Source organism: Phocoena sinus, chromosome 4 (assembly GCF_008692025.1).
Source record: "Phocoena sinus isolate mPhoSin1 chromosome 4, mPhoSin1.pri, whole genome shotgun sequence".
NCBI classification, from domain to species: domain Eukaryota; kingdom Metazoa; phylum Chordata; class Mammalia; order Artiodactyla; family Phocoenidae; genus Phocoena; species Phocoena sinus.
This window is the reverse complement of record NC_045766.1, coordinates 60,334,375-60,347,749: the sequence shown is the minus strand read 5'-3', so window position 1 is coordinate 60,347,749 and position 13,375 is coordinate 60,334,375. Positions and strand designations below refer to the sequence as shown.

Below are 13,375 nucleotides of genomic sequence, written 5' to 3'. Positions count from 1 at the left end.
ACTCCTGCTCTGTCCAGTGGAAGACTGGCTACTGCATGTTCATCTTACTGATAAAACTTCTAGGAGGCAAATATTTGTCAAAGCCAATGCCATGGGGCTTCCCTGGTGGCACAGTGGTGAAGAATCCATCTGCCAATGCGCGGGACACGGGTTCAAGCCCTGGTCCAGGAAGATCCCACATGCCGCGGAGCAACTAAGCCCGTGTGCCACAACTACTGAGCCTGCGCTCTAGAGCCCGTGCTCCACAACAAGAGAAGCCACCACAATGAGAAGCCCACGCACCTCAACGAAGGGTAGCCCCCACTCGCGGCAACTAGAGAAAAGCCCATGCACAGCAACAAAGACCCAACGCAGCCAATAAATAAATAAATAAAATCTATTTAAAAAAACTGTGAATAGGAAAATAAAAACTTTAGAACTCTTAGAAAATATCAAGGCATTCCTACTAGAAACCAGCTGCATCTGTCCATCTAGCCAGACCCCAGCAGTGGCTGAATTGGAGTGACTGGGATTTGATGTACTTCTTGGTTCTCAGACACTGTGCTCCAAAATCTCTAAGTTAGATAAAGCAACACAGAAAAGGATCATCAGAAAAAGGAAACTAACAAGGGTGATTTGACAACCGCAGAAATCCTAACAGAACACAGATCCTCAATGAGCTTCCCTTGTAAACAACCAAAGGAAAGTGTTTCCGACTTCTGAGAAGTCAGGAAAGAGCTATGTTGTGCTCCTGGTGTGGCCCCCGTATGTTCACTTCAGAACCTAGAGTTCCTGCTCTAGTGCCTTCTTCCCTGGAGCAGCTAAAGGATAAGGGAGAGTCAGCGGACGTGGTAAAGTTTTACAATTGGAATTTGAAAAACAAACAGCTCAGCTCCAACATGCAAAGAGCATAGAAGTTGTTACACCCAAAAAGCAAGTAAAAATCTGAACAAAATAAAAATCAATGAATTTTAGACCCATCAGAGAACTGAGGCCACAAGGCAAACCACCACCCTGAAATCTGGGCAGGCAAGTGAAGACAGCAAATCACAGCCAAGATCAGCTAACCTGGAGCAGAAGCTGCAGGAGCCATAACCTGATAGGGACACTTAAATGGGAATTTTGACAAATTACTAGAGGCTGCGTGTGGACTGGCTTGATGGTGAGGGCCCAGTGTTAGGGGGAACCCCAAATTTTCATAGATTTTTCCTCCAAGGACACCACCAAGTTCTCAAAGTGAAAATCCAAGAAAAATTCCCTCACATTTTGGGGCAGGAGGAGGAAAAAAGAAACCATTCTGAAATAGACCCAGAGCTGTCTGTTCTCCCTACCAAAGGCCAGCACTCTAAGGGAAACTTTGCCAGAGCCTTTTCTGTCCCGGGGGAAGGGCAGTTAGCCAACTCTAGTCTTCCTGTTTCACGTAAGGGAAGAAAAAAAAAAAAAAGCTAAGAAACACTTCTGAGGCACACAGGGACACAGACCCACTGAAAGACCGAGATTTAATCCTAAGATTATAGAATGCTTTCCCTCGCCCACACCCTACTGCCATGTCACCAGGGCTCCTATATAATAACCAGGTTACAACCGAAAGAGCTGCAAGACACAGACTCTGATTAAGGAGTTCTTAGGGAAACCCAAAGACAAAAGGAGAAAAAACAAAACAAGGACGCTAGAGGGAACTGAAGCCTCTGGCACCTGTAGCTACTGCAGACATTAAACACAGCCTGCCTCCTAGCCAGGCTAACATAAAATCTCACATGAAAGTTTTGTTCACCTCAGTTCCTGTTCTGTGACACATTAGGCCTGGCATTTAACCAAAAAAAATTACAGGGCGTGCTAAAAGACAAGAAAAGTATGGTCTGAAGAGAAAAAGCAAGCATCAGAACCAGACTGAAATATGACACAAATTTTGGAATTATCCGGTTTAGAATTTAAAGTAACTAATATGTTAAGGGCCCTAATGGAGCAGTAGGTGACATGCAAGAACATATGGGTAATGTAAGCAGAGAGATGGAAACTCTAAGAAAAAAAATCAAAAGAAAATGCCAGGAATCAGAAACATTGTAACAGAAATGAGGAATGCATTTGATGGACTCAGGGTAGACTGGACACAGCTGAGAAAAGAAACAGTGACCTTGAACTTGTGTCAGTGGAAACTTCCCAAATTGAAATGCAAAGAGAAATAATGAAAACAAACAAACAGAACATAATATCTGAGAATTGTGGGACAATTTTAAAAGGTGTAATATATGCATCATTTGAATACTACAAGGGGAAGAAAGAAAGAGGCAGGAGAAATATTTGAAGTAATAATGGCCAAGATATTTCCAAAATTAATGACATACACCAAATTATAGAACCAGGAAGTTCAGGGTATACCAAAAGCAGGATAAATGTCAAAAATTTTTTGAATCATATTAAAACGGCAGGAAACCAAAGACAAAAAAAGTCTTGAAAAAAGCTACAAGGGAAAAACACCTTATCTATAGAGGAGCAAGGATAAGAAATACATCAGACATAGCTAGTAGGAAGCAGCCACATAGCACAGTGAGTTCAGCTCAGTGCTTTGTGACCACCTAGAGAGGTGGGATAGGGAGGGTGGGACGGAGAAGCAAGAGGGAGGAGATATGGGGATATATGTATATGTATAGCTGTACACTTTGTTGTACAGCAGAAACCTACACACCACTGTAAAGCAATTATACTCCAATAAAAATGTTAAAAAAAAAAAAGAAGAAGAGGGCTTCCCTGGTGGCGCAGTGGTTGGGAGTCCGCCTGACGATGCAGGGGACACGGGTTCGTGCCCTGGTCCAGGAAGATCCCACATGCCGCGGAGTGGCTGGGCCCGTGAGCCATGGCCGCTGAGCCTGTGCGTCCGGAGCCTGGAGCCTGTGCTCCGCAACGGGAGAGGCCACAGCAGTGAGAGGCCCGCGTACCGCAAAAAAAAAAAAAAAGAAGAATAGTGGGTCGTGAACAAATTAAAAAAAAAAGAAATACATCAGACTTAAGAATAGAGTGGACTGTTGAAATAAACACTGCATATTTTCAAGCAAAAAAAAAGAATAGAGTGGAGTAAAATATTTATAAAGGGTTGAAAGAAAAAAAATCAACCTATAAATTCTGTGTCCGGTGAAATTATCCTTCACACTTGAAGGAGAAATAAGGACTTCCTCAGACAAGCAAAAATTGAGGGATTTTGTCACCAGTAGACTTGCTTTACAAGAAATGGTTAAGTTCTTCAGGGAGAAGGAAAATGATGCAGGTCAGAAACTTGGATCTCTTTAAAGAAAGGAAGAGTGATTGAGAAAGAATAAACAAAGGCAAAATAAAATCTCTTGGTTTTTTTATTCTTAATTGATCTCACAGATAAGTTTATTCAAAATAATAATAGCAAGAATGTGTTTGGTGTTAGTAGCTTAAGGGCAAGTAAAAATAGGAGGAAAGATCAAGGAAGCACATCCAAAAGGAAGAAATCAGCTCCTATTATTTTGTCAAGAGAATATGTTGGACAAGTTGGGAAATTTTTAAATGGAACATTCAGTAGAAATGATATATCAAGAAAAAAAATTCTTCCAAGTGGTTTAATGAAGTGTTTCATGAGGTAAACAGAAAGGAAGAGAAATGAGCCACTGTGCTGAAATAGTACATTTATAAGACTTATGGGTTTTTAAAAAAATTTCTTCTATGTTTGACAATTTTTATTTTAAAAACTCAACAGAGGGCTTCCCTGGTGGCGCAGTGGTTGAGAGTCCGCCTGCCGATGCAGCGGACACGGGTTCGTGCCCCGGTCCGGGAAGATCCCACATACCACGGAGCGGCTGGGCCCGTAAGCCACAACTACTGAGCCTGCGCATCTGGAGCCTGTGCTCCGCAACAAGAGAGGCTGCGATAGTGAGAGACCTGCGCACCGCAATGAAGAGTGGCCCCCGCTTGCCACAACTAGAGAAAGCCCTCGCACAGAAACGAAGACCCAACACAGCAAAAATAAATAAATTAATTAATAAACTCCTACCCCCAACATCTTCAAAAAAAAAAAAAAAACTCAACAGAAAAAAAATGTTTGCTGGTCACTCATTTCTGTATTATGGTGGTGAATGTGTGAGGTGATCTACGGTGTGAACATATCAAAATGAATCTCCTGAGAAGAATGCTTTCATGTTCACCAAATGGTCTGTGTTACCCTTATTTTCTTAAGTGTTATGTGCATTTACTCTTTTTTTAAAAAAAAATTAAGTTATTTATTTATTTATTTTTGGCTGTGTTGGGTGTTCGTTGCTGCACACGGGCTTTTCTCTAGTTGCAGTGAGCAGGCTTCTCATTGCAGTGGCTTCTCTTGTTGTGGAGCACGGGCTCTAGGCACACGGGCTTCAGTAGTTGTGGCATGAGGGCTCAATAGTTGTGGCGCACGGGCTCTAGAGCGCAGGCTCGGTAGTTGTGGCGCATGGGCTTAGTTGCTCCGCGGCATGTGGGATCTTCCTGGACCAGGGCTCGAACCCATGTCCCCTGCATTGGCAGGTGGATTCTTAACCACTGTGCCACCAGGGAAGTCCTGCATTTACTCTTAATATGATTTCTGATAATTTTACTATTTTACACTCAACATTAAAGTTCCTTATCTTGTTTTTTATGATTTAATGTTAGTATATTCTTAAAAAATGAATGATCCATATAAATTTATTTCTTAACCTTTCTATGGCTGAGCCATTATAATTTCCAGTCTGCCTTAGTTTATAAAATCTGACTGTAAGAGTTGCTTTTTTAAAATCCCCTGATCATAAAAATATGTTTTCATTGACTTTTTGAGGATACATGAATTGTGACTGTAACTTGTAATTCTGATGTATTCAGACTTATCGGTCTTTTCCTTGGCAGTTTGTACTTGTGGCTTGCCCCTACTGTGAGGTCATAAATATGGTCTCCAGTGTTTTCTGTCTTTTTTCTCATTCATTTCATATATATAATTTTTTTTCTTGAATGTTCAACCTGCAAATGGAAACTTCTCATTGGGTTTTTAAATAGGCATGTGGAAGTCCAGGTGTTTGGTGACCACCATGGCAATGCTGTGTACTTGTTTGAAAGAGACTGTAGTGTACAGAGGAGACATCAGAAGATCATTGAGGAGGCCCCAGGGGTAAGGATCTTGTAAAGAAATTTGTCAACTTCTGTATATTGTAAATCTCAGTCACTGACTTTTGGGTCAGAAATCTGTGAAGCTAGTATTCCCCCAAAGTCCTGCTGAACAACCATTCCCCAGTAGTAATACAGCCTCACTGCAGTGTTGGGGATGAGGAAGGGTTGATATTCTGGGGCTGCCATACTGAGGGCGCACTAAGACCATGATCCTTCTGAGTGGTATCTGGGAAAATCTGCTCTGATCCAAGTAGTATCTGACTTACAGTGAACAGCTACCATTTCCATGCAGATTTTAAATTGTAATTAACTAGCGTGTTTGAGGAATGGAATGGTCTTGTTCATTGAATGTATTTTTTATGAAGAACATTCTTTTAACTGGTGTTTCAGATGTTCCTATATTAGTCATCTTCCGAACTTGAAGGTTATGCTGTATAGAGGAGAGATTTGGATTTGCTCTTATTTGGCCACTTTTGCCCCCTTATAATTGTTTACATCTGAGTCTACCTCTTGATTGACTCAGGTCGTCACCCGGGTCAAGGCCTACTCCTAGGATTACCTATTTTCAGATTCACATTTCTTTGGAATCTGCTACTGCCGTAGGCCTCTTGTCCAAAGTTATATGCATGTTTTTTTCAATATGTATTTCTAAAAGGTCAGAGATCTAAGGTTTCTTATTAATCAGTTAGTTATTCTCATACTGTATTCAAAATTCAGTTTCTGTTGCAGAGTATATTATACCGTCTGAAGTAAATGTCAACAATAATTTCAATAAAGCCTTATTTTCAAGCAGTGACTGCTTAAATAAAAATCTGTAGAGAGCTATTTAACAGTGTTAAAAGGCTTTGCCTACTTATTGATATACATTTTATGAACCTTTTTTTTTTTGGCCGCGCCATGCATGGCACACGGGATCTTATTTCCCTGCGCCCCCTGCAATGGAAGTGCGAAATCTTAACCACTGGACCGCCAGGGAAGTCCCTGAACCTTTCTTATTAACTTGTAATCTCAACATTTACCATTATTCCAAGATAATTATTGGGCATATGACCTAGATTGCTTTATCATCTTGAAACAAATAGAGATTCAAAGTTTTTGTATTGATATATGTAATTTTAAGTGGACATATGATCATGAGAGTTATTTCGGGGAATTCTGTGGCAGTCCAGTGGTTAGGACTAAGTGCTTTCACTGTTGTGGGCCTGGGTTCCATCCCTGGTTGGGGATCTAAGATCCTGCAAGCCGCACAGCACGGCCAAAAAAAAAAAAAAGAAAAGAAAAGATAGTCATTTTGTAGGTACAAGGGACAGAGATAAGTCATTATGCTAAGTAATATCTGCAATTCATAGAAATTACTAACAGAATCATTAAACTTTGGTATAGGGACAGTTGAACTGTGGTATAAGACAGTATTTCATGCTGAAATGTACAACATTAGATATTTATCCTTATCTCTTTAATGCAATATTTGATACCTAGAAATGTACTATTGAATCTTAATGGAAACTTCGAGTAGAACAAAGTACTAATGGAAATTTATTTCAAATATCTTTTCATAGCCTGGTATTAAACCTGAAGTAAGAAAAAAGCTCGGAGAAGCTGCGGTCAGAGCCGCTAAAGCTGTAAATTATGTTGGCGCAGGTACGTCATGATTGGCTTCTAACAGAGGAGGAGGAAAATTCATTTGTGTTTTGAAAGGCAAACGAAACATACAGCTTTGAAATCATTGGCTTTCAAACTTTTTTGACTATATCCACATTAAGAAGTACATTTTACGTTGAGAACCAGGATGTAAACGTGTTTATGTTTATATACATGTATAGTGGGGGAAAAACGTCACTAAACAGTACTTAGCCTAATTCTGTATAATGCTATTGGATATTTTCTATCCTATTTTGAAATAAAATCGCTAAAATGATTTTTTTGCATTTTTCAAAATTAGTAAACTTAAATGTTTTAGAGCAGTTTTAGGTTCACAGCACAATTGAGCGGCAAGTTCAAAGAGTTCCCACACCCCCTGTCCCCCCGCAACATAGCCTCCCCCACTGTTGACATCCTGCACCAGAGCAGTGCTTTTGTTACAACTGATGAACCTACATGGACACATCATTATCACCCAGAGTCCATAGTTTACATTAGGGTTCACTCTTGATGTTGTACATTCTGTGAGTTTGGAGAAATATATAATGACACGTGTCCAACATGTATCCACCATTGTAATATCTTACAGAATAGTCTCAGTGCCGTAAATATGCTCTTCATTCCTCCCTGCCTCCAACCCCTGACAACCACTGATCTTTTTTTTGCTTCTAGTTTTGTCTTTTCTAAAATGTTACATAGTTGGAATCATACAGTATATAGCCTTTTCAGGATGGCTTCTTTCACTTAGTAATATGTATTTAAGTTTCCTCCATATCTTTTCATGGCTTGATAGCTCATTTCTGTTTAGTGTTGAATAATATTCCATTGTCTGGATGTACCACAGTTTACTTATCTTCTGACCTACTGAAGGACATCCAAGTTTGGTAATCATAAATAAAGCTACTATAAACATCTGTGTACAGGGTTTTGTGTAGACACAGCTTCAATTCATTTGAGTAAATACCAAGAAGTATGATTGCTGGATCACATGGTAAGCGTATGTTTAGTTTTGTAAGAAACTGCCAAACTGTTCCAAAGTGGCTGTACCATTTTGCATTCCCACCAGCAATGAATGAGAGCTCCTGTTGCTTCACATCCTCGCCAGCATTTGGTGTTGTCAGTGTTTTGGATTTTGGCCCCTCCAAAAGGTGTGTAGCGGTATCTCAGTGTTTTAATTTGCATTTTCCTGATAACATATGATATGGAGCATCTTCTCATATGCTTACTTGCCATCTGTATGTCTTTGGTGAGGTGTCTCTTCAGGTCTTTGCCCATATTTATTTAAAAACTAATTAATTAATTAATTAATTTTTGGCTGTGTTGGGTCTTCGTTTCTGTGCGAGGGCTTTCTCTAGTTGCAGCGAGCGGGGGCCCCTCTTCATCGCGGTGCGCGGGCCTCTCGCTGTCGCGGCCTCTCTTGTTGTGGAGCACAGGCTCCAGACGCGCAGACTCAGTAGTTGTGGCTCACGGGCCTAGTTGCTCCGCGGCATGTGGGATCTTCCCGGACCAGGGCTCAAACCCGTGTCCCTTGCATTGGCAGGCAGATTCTCAACCACTGCGCCACCAGGGAAGCCCTGCCCATTTTTTAATTGGGTTGTTTGCTTTCTTATTTTCGAGCTTTAAGGTTTCTTTATATATTAGATAACAGTCCTTCATCAGATGTACCTTTTGCAAATATTTTCTCTCAGTCTGTGGCTAGTTTTTGCATTCTGTTGACATTGTCTTTCACCAAGCAGAAGTTTTTAATTTTAGTGAAGTCCAGTTTATCAATTATTTTTTTTCATGGATCATGCCTTTGCTGTTGTATCTAAAAGGACATCACCATGCTCAAGGTCAACTAGGTTTTTTCCTGTGTCGTCTTCTAGGAGTTTTATGGTTTTGTGTTTTACATTTAGGTCTTTGAACCATTTTGAGTTAATTTTTGTAAGGTCTGTGTTGAGATTTTTTTTGCATGTAGTTGCCCAGTTGTTCCAGCACCGTTTCTTGAAAAGACTGTTTTTTCTCCATTGTATTGCCTTTGCTCCTTTGTCAAAGGTCAGTTGTCTATATTTATGTGGGTCTATTTCTGGACTCTCTATTCTGTTCCACTGATCTATTTCTTCTCTCACTGGTACTTCACTGTTTTGATTACTGTAGCTTTATAGTAAGTCTTGAATTCAGATAGTGTCAGTCTTCCCATTTTGTCATTTTGTCAGACTGAGTTGGTTATTCGGGCCTCTTGCCTCTCCATATAACCGTTAGAATCAGTTTTCTGATATCCACAAAATAACTTGCTGGGATTTTGATTGGGGTTGCATTGACTCTATATAACAAGTTGGGAAGAACTGACGTCTTGACAATGTTGAGTCTTCCTACCCATGAACATGGAATATCTCTCCATTTATTTAATTCTTCTTTGACTTCTTTTACCAGAACTTTATAGTTTCCTCATGTAGATCTTATACATATTCTGTTAGATTTATACCTATTTCATGGGGGAGTGTGCTAATGTAAATAGTATTGTGTTTTTAATTTCAAATTCAACTTGTGTGCTGGTATGTCGGAAAACAATTGACTTTTGTATATTAACCTTGTATCCTGCAACTATGATATGGTCACTTATTAGTTCCAGGAGGTTTTTTTGTCAACTTTTTTGAATTTTTTATAAAGATGATCAAGTCATCTGTGAACAGTCAGTTTTATTTCTTCTTTCCCAATCTATATACCATTTATTTCCTTTTCTTGTCTTACTGTATTAGATAGGACTTCTGGTATGATGTTGAAAAGGAGTCGTGAGAGTGGACATCCTTGCCTTATTTCTGATCTTAGGGGGAAGGCTTCTAGTTTCTCACCATTAAGTATGATGGTAGCTGTAGGTTTTTGTAAATCTTCTTTATCAAATTGAGGAAGTTCCCCTCTGTTCCTGGTTTGTTGAGAGTTTTTATTATAATTGGGTACTAGATTTCATCAAATGCTTTTTCTGCACTTATTGATATGATCACATGGTTTTTCTTTAGCCTGTTGATGTGATAGATTACATTAACTGATTTTCTAATGTTGAACCATCCTTGCATACCTGGGGTAAATCCTACCTGGTCATGGTGGGATTTTTATACATTGTTGGATTTGATTTGCTAATATTTTCCTGAGGATTACTTCATCAGTGTTCTTAAGAGATATTGGTCTGTAGTTTTCTTGTAACATCTTTGGTTTTGGTATTAAGGTAATGCTGGCCTCATAGAATGAGTTAGGAAAAACTCTGTGTTCTGGAAGAGATTGCAGAAAATTGGTATAAATTCTGCCTTCAGTGTTTGGTAGAATTTACCAGTGAACCAATCTGGGCCTGCTGCTTTCTGTTTTGAAGGTTATTAATGATTTATCAATCTGTTTAATAGATATAGGCCTATTTAAACTGTCTGTTTTTTGCTTGTGTGAGTTTTGGCAGATTGTGTCTTTCAAGGAATTGGCCCATTTCATCTAGGTTATTAAATTTGTGAGCATAATGTTGTTAATAATATTCCTTTATTATCCTTTTAATGTTCATAAGGTCTGTGGTGATGTTCCTTCCTTCATGTCTGATATTAGTAATTTCTGTCCTCTTTTTTTCTTAGATAGCCTGTCTAGAGGCTTATCACTTTTATTGATCTTTTCAAAGAACCAACTTTTGGTTTTGTTGATTTTTTTTTCTATTTTCTGTCTTCAGTTTCATGAATTTCTACTCTATTATTTATTTTCTTCTGTTTACCTTGGAATTAATTTGCTTTTCCTTTTTTAGTTTCCTAAAATAGAAGCTTAGATTAATTTTAGATCTTTCTTCTCTTCAAATATATGGATTCAATGCTATGCTTTGCCATCTAAGTACTGCTTTCTATGCATCTCACAAATTTTGAAAAGTTGTATCCTCATTTTCATCTAGTTTAAACAATTTATAGATTTCTTTTGAGATTTCTTCTTTGACACATGTTATTTAGTAGTGTGTTGTTTAATCTGCAAGTATTTGGGGATTTTTTCCAGCTATCTTTCTGTTATGATTTCTAGTTCAATTTATTGATTTTTAGTTTAATTGTGGTCTGAGAGCAGACATTATATGTTATCTATTCTTTTAAATTTGTTAAGGTCTTTTATGGCCCTGAATGTGTTCTGTCATGGTGATTGTTCCGTGCAAGTATGACAATATGTAATCTGATGTTGTTGGATGAATTAGTCTATAGATGTCAATTATTCCATTTTATTGACTGTGCTATTGAGTTCATCTATGTCCTTACTAATATTCTGCCTGCTGGGTTTATCCATTTCTAATAGAGGGGTATTAAAGTCTCCAATTGATTAGTGGATTTATCTATTTATTCTTGCAGCTCTTAGTTTTCACCTGATGTATTTTGACGCCCTGTTTTCAGATGCGTAAACATTAAATATTGTTATGTCTTGGATTATTGACCCTATTTCATTTCCTTCTCTATGAAGAACTTCTTTTAACATTTCTTGCAGGGCAAGTCTACTGCCAATAAATTCTCTCATTTTTTGTTTATCTAAGATAGTCTTTATTTCTCCTTCACTTTGGAAGAATAACTTAACAAGATACAGAATTATAGGTTGATGATTTTTTTTATATACTTGGCTGACTTTCTTGATAGATTTTTGAAATTTATTTATTTATTCATTTATTTATTTATTTTTGGCTTGTTGGGTCTTCGTTGCTGCACACGGGCTTTCTCTAGTTGTGGCGAGCAGGGGCTACTCTTCGTTGCAGTGCGCGGGCTTCTCATTGTGGTGGCTTCTTGTTGCGGAGCACGGGCTCTAAGCACACAGGCTTCAGTAGTTGTGGCTTGCTGGCTCTAGAGTGCAGGCTCAGTAGTTGTGGCGCATGGGCTTAGTTGCTCCGCGGCATGTGGGATCTTCCTGGACCAGGGCTCAAACCCGTGTCCCCTGTATTGGCAGGCGGATTCTTCCGTTGCGGAGCACAGGCTCCGGATGCGCAGGCTCAGCGGCCATGGCTCATGGGCCCAGCCGCTCCGTGGCATGTGGGATCTTCCCAGACCCGGGCACGAACCCGTGTCCCCTGCATCGGCAGGTGGACTCTCAACCACTGCGCCACCAGGGAAGCCCGGCAGGCGGATTCTCAACCACTGTGCCACCAGGGAAGCCCTTGATGGTTTTTTTAGACAACACTTTAAATAGTTCACTCTGTTGTCCTTGGTTGCATGGTTTCTGAGGAGAAGTCAGATGTAATTCTTATCTTTTCTCCTTTATAAGTAAGGTGTGTTTTTTTTCCTTGGGTTCTTTCAGGATTTTTGATTTTCTGTACTTTGAAAATGGTATTATAGGTATAGTTTGCCTAGGTGTAGTTTTTCTGGCATTTATCCTGCTTTGTGTTCTCTGACCTCCCTGGATTGGTGATTCAGTGTCCAACATTAATTTTTAGTCATTATTGCTTCAGATACTGCTTTTGTTCCTTTCTTTACTTATCTAATGGTATTCCCATTATGCATATGTTACACCTTTTCTAGTTCTCCACAGTTCTTGGATATTCTGTTCTGTTTTTTTGCAGTCTTTTTTCTCTTTGATTTTAATTTTGGAAGTTTCTGTTTTCATATCCTCAAGCTCAGAGATTTTTTCCTTGGCTGTGTGCAATCTACTGATAAGTCCATCAAAGGCATTCTTCATTTCTCTTATGGTATGTTTGATCTGTAGAATTTTTTTTTTCTTTCTTAAAATTTCCATGTCTGGGCTTCCCTGGTGGTGCAGTGGTTGAGAGTCCACCTGCCGATGCAGGGGACACGGGTTCGTGTCCCGGTCCGGGAAGATCCCATGTACCGCGGAGCGGCTGGGCCCGTGAGCCATGGCCGCTAAGCCTGCACATCCGGAGCCTGTGCTCTGCAATGGGAGAGGCCACAACAGTGAGAGGCCTGAGTACCGCAAAAAAAAAAAAAAAAAATTTCCATGTCTACTTATATTTAACTGTTCTTACATGTTGTGTACTTTTTCCATTAAAACCCTTAACATATTAATTAAAGGGTTTTTTAATTCTTGTTCTGATAATTCTATCAGATAATTATGATAATTATAATTCTATCATATCTGAGTCTGGTTATGATGCTTTTTCAGTCTCTCTAAACTGTGTTTTTTGCCTCTTAGGATGCCATGTAATTTGTTCTTGATAGCCAGACGTTGATGTACCAGGTAAAGGAACTGTGGTAAATAGGTCTTTAGTAGTGTAGTGTTAGGTACAGGGAAGGTGAAATGTTCTATAGACCTGTGATTTAGTCTAAGTCTTTTGGTGAGCTTGCGCTCTGAACTGTGAACTTCATCAGTGTTTTTCAGTTGGTTTTTGTTTATTTGTTTTTTATTTATTCCCTCATGTGGGACAGAATGGCTGGAGTTGTGTATTTCTCTTCCCTCAATTACATTAATTAGGCCCTGATAAAATCCCAATAGTTTAGGCTGTAATAAAATAGTTTCTCTTAAGGACGAATCTTGTTCAGAAGAACAGAACTCTGGCATACTTCATATGGTTCGTTTTCCCCTCCCACTGCTGGGAACTCAAGGGGTTTTTTCTCCAATGTTCACTGTGAGGACCTGGTAGAGCTTCTGGAGGTAAAACTTATAAAAGTGTTCGGAGCTCCCTATAACTTAGTCCCCCCTGGAG

General features: G+C 39.4%; 1 protein-coding gene across 2 annotated transcripts in view; it reads left to right on the top strand.

Annotated features, from left to right (window-relative positions):
• Positions 1–13,375, top strand: part of MCCC1 (methylcrotonoyl-CoA carboxylase 1) — a 64,906-nt gene that overhangs the window by 25,274 nt on the left and 26,257 nt on the right. For both annotated transcript variants that reach the window (XM_032631374.1, XM_032631375.1), the window contains 2 exons: positions 4,999–5,110; positions 6,669–6,750. In XM_032631374.1, the coding sequence (XP_032487265.1) occupies positions 4,999–5,110; positions 6,669–6,750 (194 nt within the window). The remainder of the gene's footprint in view (positions 1–4,998; positions 5,111–6,668; positions 6,751–13,375) is intronic.